Source organism: Siniperca chuatsi, linkage group LG1 (assembly GCF_020085105.1).
Source record: "Siniperca chuatsi isolate FFG_IHB_CAS linkage group LG1, ASM2008510v1, whole genome shotgun sequence".
In the NCBI taxonomy this organism is placed as follows: domain Eukaryota; kingdom Metazoa; phylum Chordata; class Actinopteri; order Centrarchiformes; family Sinipercidae; genus Siniperca; species Siniperca chuatsi.
In genome coordinates, this window is record NC_058042.1 from 36,840,378 (window position 1) to 36,865,485 (window position 25,108).

General features: G+C 44.7%; 2 protein-coding genes across 2 annotated transcripts; both read right to left on the minus strand.

Moving 5' to 3' along the window:
* Nucleotides 1–1,868: 1,868 nt before the first annotated feature.
* On the minus strand, nt 1,869–6,733 carry fgf4 (fibroblast growth factor 4). Its single transcript, XM_044196823.1, has 3 exons — nt 5,847–6,733; nt 4,744–4,847; nt 1,869–3,305 (listed from the first exon to the last, which is right to left on the minus strand). Exons 1-3 carry the CDS (start codon nt 6,241–6,243, stop codon nt 3,129–3,131), a joined length of 678 nt encoding a protein of 225 aa, XP_044052758.1. The 5' UTR covers nt 6,244–6,733; the 3' UTR covers nt 1,869–3,128.
* A 5,080-nt stretch (nt 6,734–11,813) lies between these two features.
* fgf3 (fibroblast growth factor 3) lies at nt 11,814–15,047 on the minus strand. The gene is made up of 3 exons (XM_044196808.1): nt 14,351–15,047; nt 13,357–13,460; nt 11,814–13,036 (listed from the first exon to the last, which is right to left on the minus strand). Exons 1-3 carry the CDS (start codon nt 14,592–14,594, stop codon nt 12,653–12,655), a joined length of 732 nt encoding a protein of 243 aa, XP_044052743.1. The 5' UTR covers nt 14,595–15,047; the 3' UTR covers nt 11,814–12,652.
* Nucleotides 15,048–25,108: the final 10,061 nt, after the last annotated feature.

Sequence of the window (25,108 nt, forward strand, 5' to 3'; positions counted from 1 at the left end):
GCAAAGAAAAAACAGATGTGATCACCTATCTCTCACAAGTCCTTTGTTTGACCTGGGTTGTTGATGATTCCTGGATTTATTCATCAGTTGCACCAAAGCCAGACAATCAAACGCACCTCGTGCCTTCAGACAGCAACTTCCACCCAGCTCTGTTGGTTCAACCCCCCCCCCCGAAAGGAATACCAGCACCTTCAGTTACTTAGAGGTTATATTTACGAAATATATAAAGGAAAATATAGGGTTACTGGCCCTAGCATATAGTACAGTCCAACAGCTGTCTGTAAATATTTCTCCCATGATTATCCTTTCTAAAAGTAAATCACAGGGTAAAGATAGCCGGAACGTGACAAGGCGCAACTAGGACAACATGGCCACCGGAGCTGGGCTACAGTTAACTGCAGACACTCAGAGAGACAGAGAGGAGACAAATACAAGAAAGGAGTCGGGAAAATATGTCCACTAAACTGAGCTAGTGCATGGGGCAGCTTGTGCTGTTTGAAGTTAAAGAGAAGCTTTAAAAAGGGTTTTGGTTTTGTAAAAGAAAAGATACACAAGAGGGAATTTGAAATTGGTCGTACCGGAACTGCACCAATGTTTGTATCATCAACAAAATGTATTGTATTTGAGAGCTTATTTTATCCTGAGTGTGTTGTTGTTCATCCCTGCACAAGGAAATGACTGGAGGAGAAATGCACTTAGTAAATGACACTGATGTATAGCCTGAGAAATTGCTTTAAAAACTGAAGGAAGATTCTGCTTCAAGATTAGGAACATTAAAGGAATGGTTTGACATATTGAGAAATAAGCTTATCTGCTTTCTTGCCCAGAGTTAGATGTTCAGATTGATAACACTCTCATGTCTGTGCGCTAAATATTCAATTTCAGTTCAATTTTATTTATATAGCGCCAATTCATAACAGAACTTATCTCATTGTACTTTTCCTATAGAGCAGGTCTAGACCGTACTCTTTAATATTAATTACAGAGACCCAACAAATCCCACCATGAGCAAGCACTTGGCCACAGTGGCAAGGAAAAACTTCCTTTAAGAGGCAGAAACCTTGGACAGAACCAGACTCAATGGTGGGTGGCCATCAGAGAGAGAGAGAGAGAGAGAGAGAGAGAGAGAGAGAGAGAGAGAGAGAGAGAGAGAGAGAGATATTAGCCTAGCTTAGCACTGAGACAGGAAACAGGGGGAAACATCTAGCCTGGGTCTGTCTACAGTTTAAAAAATATGCCTACCAACAGCTCACTAACACATTATTTCTCATTTATTTAACCCATACATAAACCAAAGTTGCAGATACTTCCTGGCAACCTAATGGTGATGACAAAACTGTCTGAATGAGATATAAAGTGTTAATTAGTGGGCTTTAGATGTGCTGGTAGGTGGATTTAGTTACCTTTGGACAGAGCCAGGCTACCTGTTTCCCCCTGCTCCCAGTCTTTATGCTAATCTAAGCTAACCGACTGCTGGCTGTAGCTTCTAATTTACTGTATAGACCTAAGAGTAATGATCTTCTGATCTAACTCTCTGCAAGAAAGCCTATAAGCGTATTTCGCAAATTAAACTATTAGTTTAAACCCAAAAACTTTGAAGGTCCAGTGTAGAGGATTTAGTGGCATCTAGCGGTGAGGTTGCAGATTGCAACCAACTGAATACCCCTCACCTCACCCACCCCTTCCAAGCGTGTAGGAGAAACTATGCGAACGGCCCTATCTAGAGCCGGTGTTTGGTTTGTCCGTTCTGGGCTACTGTAGAAACATGGCGGTGCAACATGGTGGCCTCCGTGGAAGGGGACCCGCTCCCTCTGTAGATATAAAGGGCTTATTCTAAGGTAACAAAAACACAACGATTCTTATTGTCAGGTGATTATACACTACTGAAAACATACTTATGAATATTATATTCCATTTCTGCCGACATCGCCTCCTAAATGTTCCACACTGGACCTTTAAAGTTTTTTTAAAGCCAGACTATGTAACTTTTGCAGAACAGTGGCCACTGTGGCTAAAAGTGGAGTGGAATTACAGCAGCAAAAGTTAAAAGTTTATTGGACTGAGTTAGGGTGTGATTTATTGCTTATGAATTCAACTTTTCATTTGAAGAGTAGGACTGTTTGTGTCTTCTTTCAAAAGTACAACTTTAAGTGAAGGTAAAGATGACTAGGTGAATGATATTTTCAGACAAATTTCGGCACAGCACAGGCAATATGGCAAATGTCTGTTCAATTGGCACAAACTTCCCCAGTCCTGAGTGATGCTGCCAAACCATCTCTGGCTGTCCTGCTTCAGACCCAACAGGCAGACTCATTTCTTCCAGTCCAACAGCTTCTGGCCAATCAGAAATAACTTGACCTAAAGAACAGTCCTATTCCACAGTCAAGGCTACAGTTTCTCTGCTGAATTTCAGCACTTTGACCTTGCTGATAAACTCCCAAATTCCCCACTTATATAATGTCAAAGAGGATGCCTCTCTCTAGCTGCAGTCTTCTAGGTCTGACTGAGATTGACGCAGAAAAGTTCAGAGTTCACCCCCCTGGCAGAGCTATAAACAGACCAGGGGAGGCTGTAGGGGTTCTTCGACTCCCCCCTCCTCGTCTCTCTCTCTGTCTCTCTCTCTCTCCCCGGCAGTAAGATGATACTGTTTCAATTAGGCTCCAGTGCTGCACAAAAGAGCCGGAGCGTTGAGCAATCAGTGCCACTTCTGACACCGAAGACACTCGCACCTCTTTTCTTTTTCTGGGATAAGACTCGAAAAGGTTCTGTTTTGTTGAAAATAATAAAAAAAACATAGTAATGTAATAAACATCTCCTTTGTACTGATTATTTTCCCATCAGTGCACCCCCCCATGGGACAGGATTTCATTCAGTAGCAGCAAATATCTGATAAATTAGAAAATGAAAACATAAATTACTTGTTTAGCATCTTTGATCCCCCTCTTACCCACCCACAGTGAAAAGACAACGCCTCCTAAAAAAATACGAAACTGTTGTTAAACATAAATAAAAAATGAATATATACATAGCAAAAGATCAAATATGATACACTTGCATAAAGCTTGGAGTGAAAGTGCATCATGGTTTTCAGCCCCCCCTCCCCATATTGACATCTATTTATGAGGCCACTAGATTCTTGGCAAGAAATGTGTCACCGTCATGGCGGGTGACACTCGGTTTCCTCGTTTTGTTTTGCCGTTCTTACTCAGGCCGATGTACATCCTCGGGTAGGCCACCGACTCGTAGGCGTTGTAGTTGTTGGCGAGGAGCTTCTCTCTGAACTTACACTCGTTGTTGAAGTGTAACTGAAGGAGAAAAGAGGGAGATATAGGATTATTTGTAAATGCTGATTGTTTGAAGGCAGAGACAAAACAAAGATCCCGGGACATTTTTTTTTGCGGGGTGGGGGGGATTTCAAGTCTGTATTGTTCGTTGTGATTACTATCAAACAATTGCTTTATTTCTGAGTGCAGGGCCATTGTACTGTAGCTGTTTCAGTCAGAGGTTTCCACAGAAAATGAGATTGTGAAATGATGAATGATGTGAGTGAGGGAGGACTCACTACGCCACGCTCTGATTGTGCTATTCTCTCTCAGTGAGTGGGATAATAGCTTGTGAGCTGGGAATCATAAGGCTCTTTCCAAATGAATTTAGTTACTAACTTATCTTTGACTGGTGCTGCATGCTTATATGGTGTTATATTCTTTGAAGAACCAGGAAGCGCTGTTTGGCCATCTGGGATGTCCACACATTTGTGCTCAAAAGTGGATTGGGTTGCACCAACTATTCATAAATTCATCACTAAGTTTGTGTGTAAAGTAAGTCCTTCCTAATTCTTTGTCTAGCTGGTTTCAAACCAGCGAGTAAAAAATGGCTTAGCTAGTGAAAACTTGATATGTGTAAAACATCAGCAGCATCTCAAGCTGTAACATTACATCCCAAAATCACAGTTTTAGGGGGACAAAGCATACGAGAAACTTAACTGCTGGTCCTGCGTAAATCCAGGAATGACCTTTGTATGCATACATGGAGAAATGTTAGTGATATTGATGCAGTCTGGAGTTACCGTTTGTGGGAAATTAGAGCAGTGTAGTTCTGATATGCTAACCTAAGCATCTATTTAGTCATTTATAAATTCAGAATGTTTTGTTATTTGAGATTTATCGTGTTATTTCCGTGAATTGTAAATTCAGATCTTGTCAGTTGACATCATTGATCAAGTGTGAAGTCAGGCACGGTTTGTTTTACTCTTCAATCTGAACAGCTCACATATCAGCAGCTGACGTCACTTTTGTCCGCTGATACGGTCAGCTGAGCAGCAGTTGTCCCTGGCAGTCACTGGGTGGGAACACTCCCTCTCCGTAGAGCCGGTCCCTCTGCTACAACTGACTTCATTTACATTTCATTATTCATTCATTCATTCATTCATCTAGTAAGCACTTATGTGAGATTCAGTATTTTCCCCACCTAAACACCATTTATCAATCAAACTATTTCCAGACTTTATTTTCCGTGTCTGGTCTCAATTCTCTGTGTGGAGGGGTCAGGAGGACTCGTGACCCCAGTACTTCTCAAATCCTGACCACCCTGTCCTGATAAACAGAGCTGGACATCCCAGCTGTAACACAAAGTTCCACAACAGTAACACCTGAAACTCCGTCTTCATCCAACCAGTGTGAAGCTTGTGTGTGTGTGTGTGTGTGTGTGCGTGCGTGTGTGAGAGACACAGTGTTGTCCACTCACAGATCCATACAGCTTCCCCCGCCGGTTCATGGCCACAAAGAGTCCGCTGCGGACCCCCAGCAGAGTCACCACCCCTCTCTCCACCGGGGAGATCTGCAGAAGACCTGCAGGGAAGCAAAGCGCGCACTGAAACTCACAGACACACTACTCATCAGCATTTGCACACACACCAGTACAGAGTGGGCACTGTGCCAGCCTGATCCCACTGTATTCATTCATTCAACTAATGACGTCTTCTGTCAGGTGTGACAAACTGTGGGCCTGGAAGCAAACTGGGCGAAGTTTTACATGACAGCAGGTGAAATCCGGATCCAAAGGAGAGGAAAGCAGGCTGTGCTTTTGTGTGTGATATGATGTGAAGGTATTTGGGTTTCCTGTGAGGTTTGGCTGCTAACATGTCAGCCAGCGGCAGGTAAGGGCCGTTAAAGCAGAGCTCCGAAGGTCTGGGAGGCCCTGCTCAGAGGTTTCAGAGCTGTTCTGCTCTCTGTCCTTTGTTCCTGCTATCATTTTAAAAAGCTTTATAGTGCCATGAATTCCGCGCACAGACTGCCTGTAATGGATCTCCCTGAATGTTTACGCCTTGTCTCAAAATAGTCGCGAGGCAGCGCAAAAACAACACGCTGTAAGCTCCCCGGGCCAGCCTAACGGGACCACAAGTCAGGGATCAGGTCTGACATGTCCGGTGGATGAATGCCCGTTACTCTTCGTGTGTGCAAACGTGGCTTTGTCCGCGCCGGAGCGCAGGGGTTAGTCTGTGTCTGCAGGTGCTGGCCGGCCGCGAGCTCTGCTTCCACACGCGCTGCGCGCTGCGCGCTGCGCGCTGGACTCCAGATGTTGGATCGATAGTGTTAGCGCTTCACCGGCTGCCGCCACGCAGCATCCCGGCGCGGCGCGGCGCGGCACGGCTGGCTTTCCGTGCGCAAAGTAATGCTGTTGTACTCACAAGTTCTTAAAGCTTTTCGCTTTGTTCAAAAGCTGTTTCTCCACCAGCGGGCCCGGAGCCCCATAAAGTGAGTGGGGCTACACCTCCAGTACACGTGCCAAAGGTGGGGGGGGGGAAGCAGTGGCTTATATCTAATTAATAAATAATTGGCACAACTTACTGTGACGATTCTCGTTGTGTACTCCCGTTATTCTGCCGTCCGGTAGCACCTGCATGTGGAAGCCGATCCCCACGTTGCAATAGAGGCGCCGCAACCTTTTAATGCCCAGGAGGTAGTCGCTGTCCCGGCCGCTCTCCTCCCGCTTCTCCCCCGGGATCCGCGCCAGGGACCGGGAGTAGAGAGCCTCCCAGCGGTCCGCCGTCCCGTTCAGGCCGGGGGCGCATCCCGCCAGTCCAGTCACTAGGCCCAGGACCATGACGGTCCGCAGGGCCGCCAGAGAGCCCATCCCGGGTCTGGCTCTGGAAGCAGCCTCCCGGCGTTTCCCTCCCCGGTGAAGCGAGAAGAAAAAGAAGCAGCAGCGGCGCGGCAGAGAGGAGCGTGAGGAAGGCGCGCTCATTCCCAGACCGACAGGCGCACTGGCTTCAGCGCCGGAGCGACACGGATCTGCCTCTATATTTATACCTGCAGACACGTTACATCACAGCCCCACACTTCTGCAAAGCTGCAAAGTACATGTTCACATTGTGGAGCCCCAAACAGGGCCCGGGGCTTCATTGAAATCAAATAATAGCTGTCTTATCTGAGGGCAGAGTCGGCAGTCTGTAGAAAATACATGAATAAAGGCGCTATTATAATAAAAAACGTCTTTGTGTGAGGCTTTCATTATCAGCAGCAGAATATCATAATTTATGTATGGGAGGATGTAAAATAGGAAACGGCCGAGTTAACAGACCGTGGTGTCGAGACAGGAGACAGTTCTATAAATGAACAATAACAGGAAAAAACACCGGTCCAATTCAGCCAAATGAACAAGCCCTAACTTCAGACTGGCCGAAGGGAAGCCTGTCCCGGGCCTGCCCCCGAACAATGGGAAGACTAAATCCAGAGCCCGCAGCGTGATAAGTGCGCTGTCATTGTGGGCCCGGACTGCACAGTTCCGACGTTTCGCTCAAACACTCAGCTGTCATGTGTTCACAGACAATGCAGCGCGGCATCCGCTGCGCGGGAGAGGAATAACGCTCACGACACGTGAAAGTGTGTGGCTTCCTGTTTGAAGCAGACTGGCTGCCTCCCGAAACGGTTTCCACTGTCTCACAAAGTAAAGACGCATCTTTCAGCCTGGCCGGGCTTCCTGAGTTTGATTTGTGATTTCTCATTATTTAATTTCATTATTTAAATCTTCTCAGCTCTAAAAGTCCGCCCTTTCTGTTTTATATTGGGAGAGCTGCGGACGGCGCAGGTCTGGACGGAGGTCTGGACGGAGGTCCGGACTCTGGTAGGCCAGTATCAGAGTAAGTTGATGCACTATATTTGTTTTACAGCTTCTCTGCAATCAGAGCGTTTTGTTTGAATTGTGCTGAGCAGCTGGTGTCATGGCAGCACGTCTCTGATGTTTAGGCCAGGACGTTATGTCCCGCTCACCCTGTGTCAGCACTACCGTCCGGCTCTCCATTATTCAGCTTTCTGCCCAGTGCTGAAGGTCTGCCCTCAGGCCTTTGATCTCTGGGGTGGCTGGTCCTGCTCCGCACCACGCATGAAACGTTTTCTCACGTTCACATTCGGCTGATCCTCAATGCACAGCAACATTGTTTCTTTGTGTGCTGCAAAATGGCTCCATGAATTAAGTCAGATCTTAAAGACAATCCTATGGTGTTGAGGCCCCTGGTGACAACCAGGCCCCAAAAAGGGCTGCCATGCCAGCTAACCAACAGGACCCAGTCTGGTGGACCAAAGGACCCTCAGGATGCATGGACCAAAAGAATAGACTGCGGACCGCGGAACCTCCAGGCTGGCTGCCATACCAGCTGCCCCATGCAGCTATCAACAGAAGGGCCAGCATATAAACCCAATGGACCTCCAGGACGACTGATGGACTGCTGGACTTCTGAGCTCCAGTGTAGCTGTATGGCTACTGGAGCAGGTCACATCCAGGGAACAGGATCGCTGACACACCATCAAACCTTCAGAAAACCTGATGGATCATGGCACTGCTGCGCCACCAATGTGCTGGATGGCTGAAAATCCACCATCCTGAATCTCAGGCAGAGGGCCACTGAAGCTTCTGGGTAGCTGGTAGACCCATGGACTTCCAGGATCTCCAGGATGATTGATGGAACGCTGGACCCCCAGAGCAGCGTGAGCTGGCTGCTTCAGAGTGATCCTGGAAATGAAGACCTGAAGACCTGTCCTGTGCTGTTGCTGTCCAGGGTTCTGCAATCTCATTATCACTTTCAAATGAAATTAGGTCGAGATGTTTCTTTCCGGTCACGCCGAGATTTGCAAGTTATGTACGGCTTTGTTTTTTGTTTATGTTGTCCTGAAGCCATTGTGGTTTTGGGTTGCATGAATTCTGCTGAGGGAAAGAGGTTTTAGATTCCACTGGGTGACAGCTGCAATTCAGTGCTCAAGTGTCTCAACATTCAGTACAAGCATTCGTTCACTTACTCATTTATTCATCATTTCCAAGCCTACGCCCTTCTTCGAATTCATTAATACAAGACAACGCTTTTTAAATTGACCTTTGATCCAAAAGTATTATCACTGATTCTAACTGCGGGAAACTGAAAGACTGGATTGCCCCAACAGCACCTTCTCCGTTTGTCTTTTTGTTTGCCTGAAGCATTTCTTCAACCTAAAACAACCTTAAAAGTTGGAAGAACCTGAGAAAAAAGTTATTTTCCAGCACTGAAAATATAGCGTACATAAAGTGAGTTGATCTTCTGAATGTTACACTTAATTCAGTCATTGTTTCTTTCCCGTAGTCCTTTTTTATTCCTTGCATTTCTATGCTGCCATAATAATCAGCTACTACTGAAAACCAATAAAACCGTCTTACCACCTAGCTTATCAGACACTAAACATTAATCTGTTCAGATATCAATTTTATTTATATAGCGCCAGTTGATAACAGGAGTCATGTCACTGCACTTCTCCTACAGAGCAGGTCTAGACCGAACTCTTTAGAATATTGATCACAGAGACCCAACACATCCCAACCTGGATTCATGTCCCACATGCCTGTAACGTGTGAAAAGGTGTCCTACGTGTTAGTGAATGTGTATATCCAGTGTCATGTTCTATATATCCAAACAGCGGAGGAGCGACATTTCCTCTGATATTGTTGGCACAGTGCAGCTGGATGCCAGCCAGCCAGCTGCACTGACTGCTGCCAGGCTGGATTCGCTAAGTGACTTGTACTGGTGAATGTGTCTCCGTTATGTTATGTTATTCCCTGTGGAAAGCGGACTGACGGGTGAAACGGAGATGTGAGCTGTTGCCACATACTGTCTTTAGAAGGCCTTACGTAGATGAAGTTGGTATCTACACTTATGTGTAGTTTTTATATGCAAAAAAACTTTTTTCATATTCAGATTATTGGCGTAAATATGGCAACACTGGCAACAATTGTGAGTTTGTAATGTGTTCAGCTATGGTTGAGGGTTTTGGCTGAGTACAGTGATATCCATCAGCTGAGCGTTGGTAGAAAGATGAACATTTTGATGATTACTACTCTAAACTGAAACAATGGGATCTGGCATGCGTTCACTGGCTGTGGGCGGCCTGCAGAGGGCAATGAGCGGCTCTGCCAAGCTCAGACTGGTCAAATTAGATGCACATTCACACATGGCAATGGGGCCCGCAGTGTCTGGAAGAGAGAGCTGGCTGCCTCTAGGGGTCACTATTTACAAGTGAACACTCCTGCACCGAGCTCAGGGACCGTGGCCACACAGCATTCTGCTTTTACAGTGGAGTAGGACCTGTGCTCGCCTCTCGCAGGCGACGCAGCTCGCTCACTATAAGCTCATGTGTGGACTTCTGCTAAACAGCCACTGTTTTGTACAGTTTCCACCATCTCCGAAAAGAGTTGGATGTAAATGATTCATGATTCTCTCTGGGAACCATCAGTTAGTCTGTTTTCATACACATGTTGATCATAGCATAACTAATTCTTTTTTAAAAGGGGGTTTGCTCTTTATTAATGGTTTAGAGCTTTACTAGTGCTTTATAGATCATTTAGAAGCCTATTAAGAAGATATTTTGAGGTTCAAAGGATTGTCAGTCATTTGGGTGGTGTCTGTTTTTGGTAAATATGCATTTATAAAAAATGTTGGTAATCCATTAATAATTGCTTAATAAGTTGTTGATTAATATATTTTGGTCCAGATCCTCGGTAGTCAGAAGGTAACAGTCAAAAGGATTTTTCACAAAGTGTGTTCTTATTAATGGTTTATAACTGATCTATAAAGTATCAGTAAATGATTTATTGACTTTTTATAGGGCCATTAGTCACAGCCTGTGAACCTTTATAAAGGCTGCCTAATTACAGAGGCTCTAAACTAGCTTTTATCAGAACACACAGATTTTCTAAGGAACACAGAAGGACAGAAATGTGTCCCATTAACTGAAAGCGATCCTCTGTGTTTCCCTCTCTGAATGATGGGCTTAGAATGATTGAGCTATTATGTAATTCACGTCAGAATGCTCTCTAAGGAATCCTTATCCCCGCACCCCGTCAGCCCAGCGGACATTGCAGATGAATGTCATTTTTTATTGCCCAGCTGATAAATCTTAGCAGGGCAAATCCTTCCGCGGGACGTCAGGACAGAAAGAGCCTGTAGGAAGAGATTCAGAAGATAAACGTTGCTAAATGAAACAGACAGGCAGGGAGAGGGGCCACAAAAGGCCCTAACCTCTCTGAAGTCCCACATTCCTGTTGAGTAATATTAGAGGTTGGCATTCATAACAAGCCATAGCAAGGTGTTACACTTTGTATGACACAGTTTCTGCTTTCAGGAGGGCCTGCCTTGTTTATCGACTCTGTGGCTTTTGGTCGGCGTTTCAAAAAAAAGCCCAAAAGTCTCAGGCGGCATCGCTTCCCAGGCCCCCCTTGGGAGGAGCTATTGTCCGGGCCAGGAAGCCTCCCCAGCTCGCAGGTATAGAATGACAAGGCTTTATATGCAGCTACCTATAGATGGGAGTGAGGCAAAGACTCCAAATGCTGCTTGTGATGGATTTTGCACTGACGGTCGTCTTTGTAGTTTGTCCTCGGCCGTGTTGCAGCAACAGGTGCGTCTGCAGCAGGGAGAGCGGGTGAGACAGAAAGAGGGGGTACAACTCCAAATGCACAACCCCCCGAGTTGTAATAAACCTAGCTAACCTAGTGGAACAACTACACCTGTCTACTACAGCTATACACAGCAGATATATGGCACAGCAGCCTGTTCTCTGTTGAATCCTCAATGTGAACATCTACACTGGGACAACAGATTGTCCCACAAGTCATCATTATTAGACTATATGTGTGTTTTAGTACTAAAAGGTACCGAGAAACTATTAAAAAATCCTTAGGTTTGACCATTTCCAATGTACTGACAGTTACATTCAGTGTAAATCTGGTTTTATCATTTGAAAAAACAGAAAGTGTACAGGATTCAGTGGAGGAGCACTTTGTTCTGCTGTTTTACACTTTTTGTTAAAAACCAAATGTCCCATCGAGCGTTTCAGGCAGAGAGCTGCGGCACAAACAAAACCTGAAAGGGAGACTTCATCAACTCACATATTTCAAAACCCAAAAGTGATTTCTGATTTTAGAAACTGTTTCACATTGAGCGCATAATGTTTCTTGAATGCTGGTGTATTGGTGGTATTTTTCTATGTTTGTGATTTGACTGATTTTGCTTGTTAGGTTTGGTTACTTAGGTTGGTGTGTGTGATGTCAAAACATCATTTTCAGTATTTCAACAGTTTCGCTCATTATTCCAATGAGATCAACCTTTAGCAAGTCATTGTGAAAGAAAACCATCTGACATACACACAGCGGTTCAGCTTTCCCTTCGTGCCCACAGCTGCTGCTTACCGCTGCTCTGTTACCGCTCTGCTACACCAAGCACTTCTGCTTTTATACAGAAAATAATACGAAGTTAAAATAAAATCAGACTCAAAGAAAAGTTGGAACAAATCAGCCGGTTCTTTCCTTGGGTCAGTACCATTGTGTTTTATGTTGGAACCAGGTGGTGAGTGAAAACAAACAGCAACATTGGTAAAATGCAGAAATAGTCTTATCAATAACTTACAACACAGGCACCAAATAAATATTCGTATCATTAGTACAATATACAAAGTACATCTTTCAGTTTACAGACAGTAGACTATCACATTGTAAGAATGTCACAGAAAAATACACCGGATCCGTCTCACACTGCGTGTCCCTTTGCTTCTTAATGTGAATCTGACAAAAAGTGCTTTGCTGTGTAAAGTCCTCTCCTCAATATCCGTCGTGTTGTTAGCACTTCAAAATAGCAAAATATTATATCGTGTTTGTCATTCCAGCTTTTGACAAATGAAAAGCTATGAAGTCACTGTACATGCATAGTGCATACTGTATTTACAATAACAGAACCACTTTCTTTTGCTCCGTGTGAAGCTGATGGTAAAATGATGAAAGCAGAACTTTTTACAGAGTAAGATGGCAGTTTTCTACAATATTAATACATTTGTTTACAAGACAGTAGCATTTTGAAGAAGTCAGACGTGTCAGTAAATAGAAGATTATACAGCTATGTGTGTGTGAGTCAAAGGCTCCTGATTGGATACATGTGCCCAACCCCTGGGGTGGCCCTCTGTATTTCCTTCTCCTTCTACGGATTTTGTTTTCTCTGTGCATCAACAACCAAAACTTCCGCTAATCCAGAAGGCAGGATCCAAACTGTTTTTCCACGTCCTCCATTGCAATCAAACTACAGTGTGTGCCGAGATCAGGGGTCCCTGTTTGGATGAGTCACAGGGCCACGGGGTCTAAAGTCCGCTCAGTCATCTGGCCGTCGGCCCCGGCCCTTCCTGGCACGGTGCCGGCGTCTCCGGCGGTCACCGCGGCTGCCGTGGTGATGTGTGTGGTGGTGTGCGCTCTGACTGTCCCTCAGCCGCCTCACCATCTCATGGTCCTTGTTGCCCAGCACCCGAGGAAGGAAAAGTGAGGCTTTGTCCGTGCTTCGGGTTTTAAAGCCTCGCCGTGGCCGGCCTTTGCCGTTAATGGAAACGTACCACTGGCGCTTGGCGCTGGCTCGGCGCTTGCTGCCGCCGCCGCCCCCCTGTGGCAGCGGCTGCTCGGTGGAGTGGTGCCGGGACGCGTAGGTGTTGTACCCCAACTCATGGATCCGCTCCACAAACTCACACTCTCTGTTGAACACTTCCTGGGGGGATGAGAAGGAAGGAAACAGTGAGCCACATTTGTCATGCAGCTTGCCGTATGTTTTTGATTCACAGGACAACCTCTCCAAGACACCGGCAGCGTTTCCATTCTGCTCGGCTCCGTACGGCAGCACTACTATCAGACGCCAAGTCAGCCATAAAATAATACAATCTCCACCAGATAAACATGCTGCATTACAGCATGAAACCACATCTTTGGGCCTTGTCATGTCTGAGGCCTTTCACCTGCGGCCTCAGGAGCCATGTGTTGAAGAGAAGGTGACACATTAGATGATGAGATGAAATCTGCAGGCCTACTCACCGAGGCATAAAGCCGGCCTTTATCATTCATGGCCAGATATCTGCCAGAGAAAAGCCCTTTTATGGCCACAACACCCACATCCACTGCTGTGATTTCCATGATGCCTGCAGCACAGAGAAACATACAACACATGCATGAAGTATGGAATGTTTGACATATGGTTTATTCTGATGTAAATTCTTCAAAAGATGATTCTGCTTTGCTCTGTAGATTTAATATTTAATCACTCCGCCAAAACCTTTTGGAAGGTGGAAATCAAATGGAAAACATGAAAAGCAAAATTACGCCACAACAAAGCATTTTTGTCACATTTAAAGCAAATGAATTCATTTCCGGTTGTATTTGCCACCTCGTTTATTGGCTTGTTTAATCAGTGCTTGATTAGTCAATGGGCCGTGCAGGCGGCCAGAGCCTGAACGGGGCTGATTAGATAAACACATCCGTTAGGACGCTGCCTTTGTCCCGCCTGCATGTTAATACTTCTAATAGAGATTACCCTGCATGTCGGCAGCTTTGCGATGACATGATTTCTCACACACACACACACACACACACACACACACACACTGGGAGAAGTCAATGGCCTACCGCGGCCGCCCTTCACTGAGTTACTGAACTGCCAGTGAAACTCTGATAGATCCTGATTAATCAGAACAGAATTCACCAAAACAGATGGACACAAACAGAGAAATAGCACCGTTAACAAACACATTAACACTGCACAGTTGAATATATTCTAAGCATATATCTAAAACAGGAGTTTACCTTAAAGTGAACCTTCACGTGTTTCATTTCATTCCACCAGTCTGGATTAAAAAACCCGGAACTTTCATTTAACACCCTGACCTCACAGTTTCTACCAGGCTTGTCCCTAAGGCACTGATCCTTTACTGAAGAGACAGTTCCGCTGTGACACATTAACATGTCTTACATTTGTGAGTGTTGTGTCTGTGCTGGTGCAGTTCGCTGTGCGTAAAACGGAGTGAATACTCACTGAACGGGTTGTTTTCCTCCAATGATCCATCTATCTTCCCATTAGGATGGATTTGTAAATGATATTTAGTAGCGCAGTAGAGTTTTCTGCGTCTCGGCGCTCCTCCGAGGTGTTCATAAACTCCTCCGCGGCCCCCGGCGTCCCTCCGTTGCCGGGGGTCGCAAGCCTGGCCCGGGGCGCAGCGGGCCCGGGGACTAACGGGATCCAACAGGCTCAGCAACACCAGCAGAGGTATCATCAGCATTGTGGCATGGTCGGGGTGCGACGATTGTGGCGAAAAAACAAAGAACTACTGCCCGGTTCTCGAGATCCCATTAAAGTGCCGGGGCCCCAACGCTCGAGAGCTCCAGCCTTGCGCACATCCGAGCCCGAGAGAGACTAAACGGCCGCCCCCGAGGTGGGATCCTGCTGCTGCTGCTGCTGGGAATCCCTCCTGCAGGTCTGACTGAGAGCTTCTGCTCAGACTGAGCGCAGATATAAAAGACGGTTGTGGCGACAATAGGCTGAACTCCGACCAATTGATACAAAGGAAAGGGGGAGGCAAAAGGTATCAGCCCTGTGTGAAGTGAGAGACTGCGGCGTGGATAAAATTACACAGTGGCTGAGTGCGGAACAGCTCTCTCCTCTGAACTCCTCTTCTGAAATATCCCGAAAGAGCAATTAGACATCCCAAATTATACAGGCGGGCTGAGTCTGCGCCAGGCACTGCAGCAGGTGAGGAGCAACACTATTCCTGGATGTCCTGATAAATCAGCCTTCCTGAAACTTTCAAAACACTTTACAGACTGCAACTTTTTCACTTGAGTTCATTTCACTGTAGAAGTCACATGTACAGTATAATATGAGGCCTTTCTCCCTCATATCTCTCACCAATGGAATCTGGCCACTTGGACACAACTTTATCTTCGACATTTCTGATATTTTAAGAAGCAACAAGCATGTTAAGCACTTTGACTTTTGGGTGGTCCACATCCGCCTAACGGATAAATACATTCATCCCAATTTAACAGGTGCTTGCCAAGCGCACACAGTAAACCCTTCATGACAGAGATCAATATCAAGTGTAATTAGTCATTTGCCTTGAATCAGAGCTGCTTGCTGGCAGCGCAGTCCTGCACGTGATGCAGAGATCCAGAGTTCTTCCAGAGGTGGTGACAAGCCACTGCAGGTTAACTTGGGAATCAAACCCAACCTCTTCTCTCAGCAGTTAAAAGTTCGCAGCCTTCTTTGTTCTCAAGTATTTATACGATCCTTCCTCCTCCTGACCTGCAAGTATTACCCACTTATGCTAAGGGTTGTTTCTGTTGAAGTTAGATTAAGAAAAAAGACAAATGAATGGTCTGTCACAGGGCTCTCTCCACGTGCTCCTCACGCCACAGAACCTCTCTCCTGTGCATTATTCTTTATCCCTCACCCGAGCAATGGATTGTCCCAGACTTTTCCCATCCTAATGCCCTGGCTCTGGCGAGGCAGCAGCCGGTGGGCGGAAGAGCAGCAGGCTAAATGACTACTGCCTAAATTGCTTCCATCTTGGTCGCATTATGGTTTGCATTCTGGTAATTAGCACCATCATCTACAAATCTCTCTGCCCTTTGGCGCTGCTCCACTGCTGCTATGAAGGCCTCTGCTGAGAATCCCCCAGAGAGTCGACAGTTAATTTGTCTTCCCCTCCCATACATCACCCAGCTAGCTGCCTCTGCCACTTTATTTACCCCGATGATCAGAAAAAGGCAGTTCTTTTAATTACAAATGTGTGCACATTATGCCTCAGAGACCCCTCGCAAGTCAGACAGCACACCAAAACATCAGCCGGGCCGCGTCTATCAGAGGTTGTTCTGGTGGCCATTTCTAAGTGAGATGCTCTTGATGTGGTTAAATGTTGGAAGAGGGTGGAACCTCAGATGTGGTGTGCTGTTTCTCTCAGAAACTATTTTAATTGCGCTCCCCTCCACGCCGCCCACAAAGCATCCCAGCAATAAGCAGGGCAAACGCTCTCAATTTGTGATGCACACGCACGCACACATGCACGCACACACACACACACACACAGAGCTCTTCCTCTTCACTTTAGGATAAGTGTGTTGTTAAAATTTCAGTTATGAAACAGTGCTAAATCCAAGTTTTAGGCCTAACTCAGATCTTGTATCCAGATGTTAATGAGCAGGACTGCAGGGTTAGGGTTAGCCCTTCTCAACACTCCGTACGTAACTCAGTGATTCAGTCACATAGCATTCACTACACAAACCTTAGCGGAAAAGTCCAAACTGTATATTTTCAGCAGCGGGTCGTGTCTTCAAAGGTATTTTCATGACCTCACAGATGTCTACTTCCTGCCGGGCATGATAAAATGTTTGCCCGGGCTGACACCAGTGTTAAATCCAACATTTTCACACTGTGCTGCTCTGCTTGAGTTCGTCCCTGAAACTTACAAATTCAGCTGCGCAGTGGTCCGCACAGTCTGTGGAAATTTTGGATTTGAACGTTGGCTTCAGCCCATGTAAAAATGAGATATTTCTATGCAAGGACTGGAGATACTGTTGAAGATTTTTCCCCTAAGGTTTACATAAGGAACACTGTGTGACCAAATCATGGAGTAACATATGGTAGAAGTCGTCACAGGTCTAAAATGTTGGACCCAAGCTGAAATGCACCTGTTGAAAACGTACCCAAACCCGACATGCATAAATTAATTTTCAAAAAAGAAAAAAACAGGGCGTAGCCATGTGATCAGAGCTCATACTGAGTATGCTCAGATCTATTTGGATCCACTCAGGTAATAAACATATTGACACACAGACCTGAGAGCTTTGGCAGTGAAACAAAACCCTTCCCAACCCAACTAGACTAGAGTATAATTTGGACCCCGTCCAACTAGGGTCCCACGGTGGGTCTTGGACCAAGTGGAACCTTGAAGAGCTCTAATCTGCAGAGTGCTAACGTCACAAATTGGGCCGGGTTAGGGCATCAGAGTGCATCTCAAATGCATCTTGTATTGGACTTTGCTTCTCTGCTCACTTTTGACTGTGGGGAAACTTCAACCACAGCTAAACAGTAAAAATACACATTTGTGTTCAGTCATAGAGTGAGAGAAGAGGGTTGTAGCAGCTGCTTGATGGCTCGGCTCGGGTACAGACTTCAGAACCTTGCAGTGTTGTGCAAGTTCACACTTCACAAGAGCTAGCTCAAAGTTCAGTTCACACAGATCAAAATGAACTAGTTCACGTTCATTTTTTTTCGTTTGACTTGGGGGGAGGAACTTTGCGGCTGTTGGCTCGTGGTCTTACCCGTTAATGATTTCGTGTCATCATCATTCACTGGCAGATATTTCCAGAGACTGGTCGCATGCGTCAACTCGACGTGTCGTTTCAAAAATCTGTGACTCATCAGATTCTGCGAACCAGGGTGCCGTAAAACACAGAACTTGACGTCATTAACTCTCGCGGGAGTGAACGACACTCACGTTCGTGAGTTGCAAACGGATATGTTCAGTTCACCGTTCACCAAAAACATGAGCGCGTTCATTGAACGGCACTCTTTGAGCGCGTTCATGCACAACACTGGAACCTTGTCCGAGTTGTTTGGCAGAGGCAAATCAACTGTGTTTGGGAGCTTTGTCCTGCTATCTACACAATACAAAGTTGACTAATTGGTCCTTCAATGTGGCCAGGGAGCCATTCGAGTTCACATTACACTGCACACTTGCATTCCAGACCGCCTCCCAATGTGGCAGGAGTGATCAGATCTCATCGCGTTCTCAATGCATTTTGGATGTATTCACACCTGTGTTTAGAAGAAACAAGACAATGAGCGATGCTTTTGCTTCAAGAGAAAAGCTCGGCCATTTCTCTATTATTTACCCAACTGAAATATTTCCAACCATTCCTTTTGCCATCATCCACTTGACAAATGAATCCAAACCCAGCCACGTGAAGTGCTTTGACACAAAACCCCAAAGCATACATTTTAACTTTCCCCTTTTCTCTCCTCCAGCCATGAATGAAAGCAAGAATTTCAGGGCTCCTTTTTTAATTGACCTCCCCAAAATTCTCCCCCCACCACCATCCCAAAAACCCTCTTGCCACAAAAGGGTTTCTTTTCTGCAATAATACAAAGGTTATTAGCCAGGTCCTTTTCTTGGCCCCTCCTTTTAGCGGAGGAAAAAGGAGGTACCAGTAATCCAGAGCAAATCAAAATGACCTTTGAACCCTTTCTGCTGTACTTTTTCTCATGGGCAGATTTCTTTGGTGAGGCGGTGATCAGAGGGCTGAACCCGGCCGCTGCCTCTCGTCTCCTGACAAATCGCTGCTGAGCCTCTTTTGTCCCCATGACTTTGATCTCACCTGCTTGTCAGGCGCTTCAGAAAGAAGTCCTGTACAGTTCCAGCACACAGCAAACAAATTGGCAACTATTTTATTCAGCCTCCCTCTTTCTCCCTCTCTGCTCAACCCAGTTCAGTCTTCAATATTGGCATGTTGGTTTGGTTAATGGGGTTTCCAGAGCTCCCAAATACAACTGAAAGGCACAGTTTAGAATAATTCAGTTGGGCAATATCATTAAAAAATAGTTCTGACTTGTATACAATTTTCTTTAAATGACCTCTGGTGAAAAAGAGGCTCAGGAGAAGAAAAGAAAGAAAAAAAGAATGACTTAAAGTTTAGATTTCAGCTTTTCTTGGATGAGCAAACAGGACTGGGACTGGGCTTGCTTTGTTAATGAAGGCTCCGAGTATCATATTGACAGTTTCTTATGTACAGTCTGTTTCTTTACAGTGAGGTAAAAGGAACAGAAAGTCAAGGAGAAACTCTCCTCTTTGTAAGGCCAGTGAAGGAAGTGAATGTCACCCTGGCAACGATCACATTTCCTTCAACACTTACTTTATGACGCAAATAGAGAGTAGGACATTAATATATTTTGTAAGAGACAGGGTTGCACATACAGTAGATGGCAGGTTCACAACCTTTGACACATTGTGGACAGTGCTGAAGCTTCCACTTTCAGTCTTGTGCAGCAGCAAAGTCTTAACAAGAGACTCAATAACTTTTAACATTTGTAACCAAACAGGTCATTGAACTCTGAGCATTTCTCACAGAAACCCTTGATCAAATTTTTTGCTATACATTTCTTGATGCAAGCTCAGATATCTGTTGATGGTCACTGAACAGCAAACATTCAGCTTTGCTCAAGTTTTATATCTCTCTAAAGCGGACCTCCAGCCACCAGCAGGCTCATCAGCTGAGGTTTTCACAGTTAAAGGCAGTGTGAATGTACTGGGAGATGCTGCACAGCATCTTTTCGACAATGGGAATGTCTCATGAAGCATGATCATAAAGATATATGTGCTGTGTAAAACCAAGACCTCCTCTCTAAAAACAGCTGATCCAGGGTTTCAACATAGTATGTGTGCCCAGCACTCCTCCTTACTCCTAGGGATGTTAATATGGAGATCTACACTCAAACGTGCTTATTAGCAAATGTTAGCATGCCAACACACTAAACTAAGATGATCATGGTAAACATTATACCTGCTAAACATCAGCATGTCAAAAAATACAAAAAAGTTTGTCATTGTGAGCGTGTGTAACAGTTTGTATGGTAGCCTATGTGATTCCACTTGCCATAATTGCAAGTATTTGCCATAACTGCATCAATCCATAAATCTATCAGAAATACTTTATTGATCGCCGAGGGGAAACTCTTTTGTTGGTAATTGTGAAACTTTGCCAGTTCATGAGAGACATACCCAAGGTGGGTTGCTAATCTCAGCACTGTGTACAAATATTGTGTATTAATATCAGTTTGTCTGTATGAAGTGAGTGCAGTGTGAATTATTGAAATGTTACTGAGAGTGTTGCAAGTGGGTGTAATGCACTTTCCAAGTGCTAAACAGTTCATATAACAGGGAAGGGTGCACTCAGTAAACTAGCTAGATAGCCATTGTGCTAAAATAACTTGTTGTTCTCTTGTAGCGTGCTGTATAAGCTGACCGTGGCGAGCCAACTGTATGGCTGACCAGTACACACTGTTCCTATTCAGACAATAAATGACAGCACAGAAACAGAAGCAAGCCTCCCGACCATCATTCATCCACATGATACACCACAACACAGGGTCAAGGAAACAGTCAGTTACAGTGGAGGCTAACTGAGCTCAGTTACATTAACATGCTGAAGTTAGCATTTAGCTCAAAGTACTGCTGTGCTTAAGTACAACCTCACAGAGCTGCTAGCATGTCTTTAGACTCTGCATGACGCAAGTGCATTTAGGGTGTGTCCAACTCCATTTTTGCTAGTTAAACGGCACATAGTCTGGGCACAAACTAAGGCGCAAGTCGCAAAGGGGTTGTATTTAGTCTCTTAATTAATCATAGGTGTGTTTTGGTTGTAACATGAATTAAACCAATTGATTCAACCAATCATCTCCCATTCCCTTTAAAGGTCCAGTGTGGAGGATTTAGTGGTATCCAGTGTTGAAAATGCAGTTTGCAACCATTTGAATACCGCTCATCTCACCCTCCCCTTCCAAGCGTGTAGGAGAAACTACGGTGGCTGCGAAAAACGCGAAAAAAGCTTCAGGCCCAATCTACAGCTGGTGACTGATTTGTCTGATGCAACATGGCGGGAAGTGGAAGGGAAACCAGTCCCTGTGTAGATATAAATGTCTTATTCTAAGGTAATAAAAACACAATGATTCTTATTGTCAGGTGATTATACACTACTGAAAACATACTTATGAATATTATATTCCATTTCTGCCAATAGCTCCTCCTGAATGTTCCACACTGGACCTTAAAAGGTCGCATTGCTATTTAAATGGCGGATTCGGTAAGTTGGAGAGGTGAACAGTTTTCTGCTGAGGAAACATCATCTGGCCGGAGGACCACCCATTCCTGGAAACCCACACGCTGGAGAGGGAATTGGGTGGAATCAGGCGGAGTGTTTGCTGCGTGAACACCCGCCTGGACTGCATTGAGATGTTGCTGTGGCCCCTCGGACGGCTCGCTGAAGCTGTTGAGCGCCTCGTTCCTGCAACACCTCCTCCTCCTCCGACCACCCGATCTCCTCCATCCACCCGATCCATCACGTGCAGACAGCCCCCTGCTGCTCCTGGACCCTCCCGTGGCCAGCCCTGTTGTGGTGCTCCCCGCCTGCGAACCCGGGGAGGAAGAAGACCACCAGTCTAAAATTGTTTTCACCAATATGGTACAAACCAGAGTTATTATAGTTTTGTATTTTTCATGAGTTTTTATTTTTATTACGTTTTCAATTGTTTTCACTTCAGATAAGTCTCGGTTAGTATCGAGAGTCGGTTTGCTCGTTTTAGTTTTTATTGACTCACAGTCATGTAAACATCCCAGTCTCAATAAACATATGCACCAATGCCTCCTCATGCTTGTTGTGTAGACAGAGTTGACCACATTGACAAAGACTAAAACTAAAGAGATTTCCTGTATATTTTTATTTTATTTTAATTAGTTTTGTAAGTACACAATATCGTTTAAGTTACTTTTCTTTTTTCTATAGTCTAGTTTTTATTTTTATTTCAGTTAACAATTTGAGCAACATATCACTAAGCTTGTCCAATCACGTTTTTATCACCTCAGAAACATTGCAAAAATCCGATCTATTTTAAATCTTAGTGATGCAGAAACTGTTGTGCATGCTTTTATCTCCTCACACCTTGATTATTCTAACACTTGTCTTAATCAAAAAACTTTGACACGACTGCAGACTGTACAGAACTCAGCTGCTCGGCTTTTAACCAGGACCAAGAAGTACGACCACATCACACCTGGTTCAGCCTCTTTACATTGGCTCCCTGTTTGTTTTAGGATTGATTTTAAGATCTTGTTGATTACTTGATTAAGGCTCTTCATGGCTCCAGACTATATTTTAGACCTTGTAATCCCTTATGAACCTTCACGTAGTTTGAGATCTTCAATGCAATGGTCTTCTGTCTGTTCCTGAGTCCAGGATGAAAACTAAGGGGGACAGAGCTTTTGCCCTCAGGGCCCTGAGGCTCTGGAACAACTTGCCCAAAGAAATGAGGTTGTCTGAGTCAGAGTCTTCTTTTAAGTCTCTTCTCAAAACACATTTTTATTGGAAAGCAGGTCCTGATTTTACCTGAACTGGCTGTTTAGTTTATTGCTTTTGTGTATTTTATGTATTTTATTTCTTTATATTTCATCATTCACTGTGGTATTTTATTTCTCTTGTTGTGAAGCACTTCGTTGATCCAGGATCATTTGTGAATACATGTGTAACCTTACACGTTGCATCACAAATCACCTAGAAGTTGATGGAATGGGTTCCCTTACGGTTCACATATATCAGAACGTTCTCTGATGGTGCACGTAGTAATCTATCGCACCCAGGAGCCCAGCAAACCCAAATTTCACCCAAAACTCCTGCTTAACCCTTTCTTGGCTGGCAGATGTCACGAGGACTTGAATGAAATCATTGGCATGATGCTCCTGTGTGCATGGCCGAACTTATGGTAGAGAGTGACATGCCTCCAGTAGAACTCACTTGCAAAGAAATGCAGTGCAGCAGTGACTTTGAAAGCAACAGGAGTGCGTAGGGACAGCTGGCATTAGTCTCCCAATAATCTGACAGGAGATTACAGATGTCTGTTACAGCCTGGTGGGATAAGCAAAGTTTACAGCGGCACTCGTCTTCGCTGAGGGCCGGGTATGTGGTTCTTGGCCAGTGGATCCTCTGCCTCTGCCGTCTCCCAGTCCTCTGTCCCATCAACAGCTCCATTTGACTGCATATGAGCGAATGTACAGATATTTAACTGAGAATGAGCGCTGCTGCAGGTCCCTGTGTGTGTAACAAACAGAGTGTATGCGCATTGTGAACCCGTCTATGTAGGCGCATCTTACTATCTGAATAATGTGCCCTTTAAATAGCAGGAAAATACTGCGGCATTGATTTTAGACCAGGTTTTGTTTGGTCAATGGCGCAATCACTTTCTGCTGCCTCAAGATAGCAATGCGCCAACAATGCTCCTGACCACACCTCATTTTAAGACCAACACGCCCATGGGCGCACAGATGGGCGCTAGCACATTTGCTACTTACATAACGTGGGCGCTGGGTGTGAAAATGACAACTGCGTCGGTCAGAAACTAGCCACGACACTTGCGCTGTGCTGCGCTGTGCACCGCTTTGTGCCCGGTGTAAGTTAGGGCCCTTAGTGTTGATTTCTTGAATGTGCTCACACTGTACAGATGTCATTTGCATCTGGCTGAGATCAGATCACAATGCAACCCCACATCCTGATTGCAATGTAAATGCAAAATGTGTGGATTTCAACTTTCATTAGCATGTGTTTTTCCTTATCCGGTTACAAATTGCATGTTAATACCAGGTTCAAATGAGATCATTAATTCACTACCATTTTTGGTCAGAGCTCCTTGGAAGTCAAATGGCAGAAGCCAAATACCCACAGATTTCACACTGTTGCAGGTTAACTGTACTGAACTGGCAATAAATGATTGCTTTTATCAAATCTCGACCACGTGTCATTTGAACAGTAGCATTTGAACAAGCAGCAGACATCTATCACGTGCACTTGGTGCATCAAAGTCAGAGGATTCCCTTTATGAGGATATAGGGGAGAAAGACAAACAGTGGGGCTTGTTTGTGTCTCCCATGTAGTCGTTGTGGTATAAATTGGTTCTCATGCAGAATAGAGGAAGTGTGAGTGAGCAGACAAATGCTGAAAGATGGCCGGAGGGCTGAGGAAGCCTCACCAACTGTTTTCTTCCTCTTTAAAAAGAAGTGGTATATTCCATCAGAAGATGGATGAAAATAACAACCTCTGTAATGTTTTCTTTCTTACATGCTTTCTCTTTCTCACTACTCTCTCTCTCGTTCTCGCACTGTCACTCTTTGTCTCTCATTCACTCGCTCTCCCTCTGTAACCAGATAGGTCTGTCCTATACTCCTACAGCTCTTTGATTGTTGGCTGCAGGTTTCAGATGCCTGCAGAGCGGCTGCACCTTCCAACAGGCAAATGATTGTGGAAGGATGAAACTCTAGAGGCCATCAATGGCGGTGATAGACACACACACACAAGCACATACACAATGACGCACACACACAAACCTCCACATGTAAGAAATACAGAAACTTTTCACATGCAAGCAACACACACCTACACACGCATTAATGTACATACACATACACACATTCATAAAACACATACAAGCATGTACACCATCCACACAGACACATAATACACTATACAAATGAAAAAAATATATAATTATTAGTTCAATGTCTATTATTAATTATCAATCAAAACTATGATGATTTAAAAAGTTTTATAATTGAAAAATGTTCTGTAAAAGCTTTGAATTAATTACAGTTTTTTAGAGTCTAAACTCTTCACAGTTCTCTTTATCGACATGCAGCTCGGCACAACAGTTCATCTCACATCCAAAATGCACTAATGCAACCAAAACACTTCATACACATCTCAGAATCAACTCTTATACCAGAACACTGACAACATTTGTCTGTCAACAGTAACACTTACTCATTACATAATTACCTAAAAAACACTAACAACAGGAAGCATTAAGTATTACTACAGTCTTTGAACTAGATGTTATTTTTATTTCTAATTTCAATTTTACTTTTTATTATTTGTTTATTAAAGGTGGGGAATGCAATTCTGCAGAAATCCAATACCATGACAAATACCATGATACAGAGCGACCAACGACACAAGTAATGTAACTAATGTTAGCTAG

Bases quoted from the DNA above. Each gene is read 5' to 3' on its own strand.
- fgf4 (XM_044196823.1), bottom strand. From the start codon at position 6,243: ATGAGCGCGCCTTCCTCACGCTCCTCTCTGCCGCGCCGCTGCTGCTTC. The intron at 4,848-5,846 runs GTAAGTTGTGCC...GCTTCCCTGCAG, and splicing joins ACACAACGAGAATCGTCACA to GTCTTCTGCAGATCTCCCCG. The intron at 3,306-4,743 runs GTGAGTGGACAA...TTTCTCCTTCAG, and splicing joins GGGGGAAGCTGTATGGATCT to TTACACTTCAACAACGAGTG.
- fgf3 (XM_044196808.1), bottom strand. From the start codon at position 14,594: ATGCTGATGATACCTCTGCTGGTGTTGCTGAGCCTGTTGGATCCCGTT. The intron at 13,461-14,350 runs GTGAGTATTCAC...TCTGTGCTGCAG, and splicing joins GGAGGAAAACAACCCGTTCA to GCATCATGGAAATCACAGCA. The intron at 13,037-13,356 runs GTGAGTAGGCCT...TCATCCCCCCAG, and splicing joins AAGGCCGGCTTTATGCCTCG to GAAGTGTTCAACAGAGAGTG.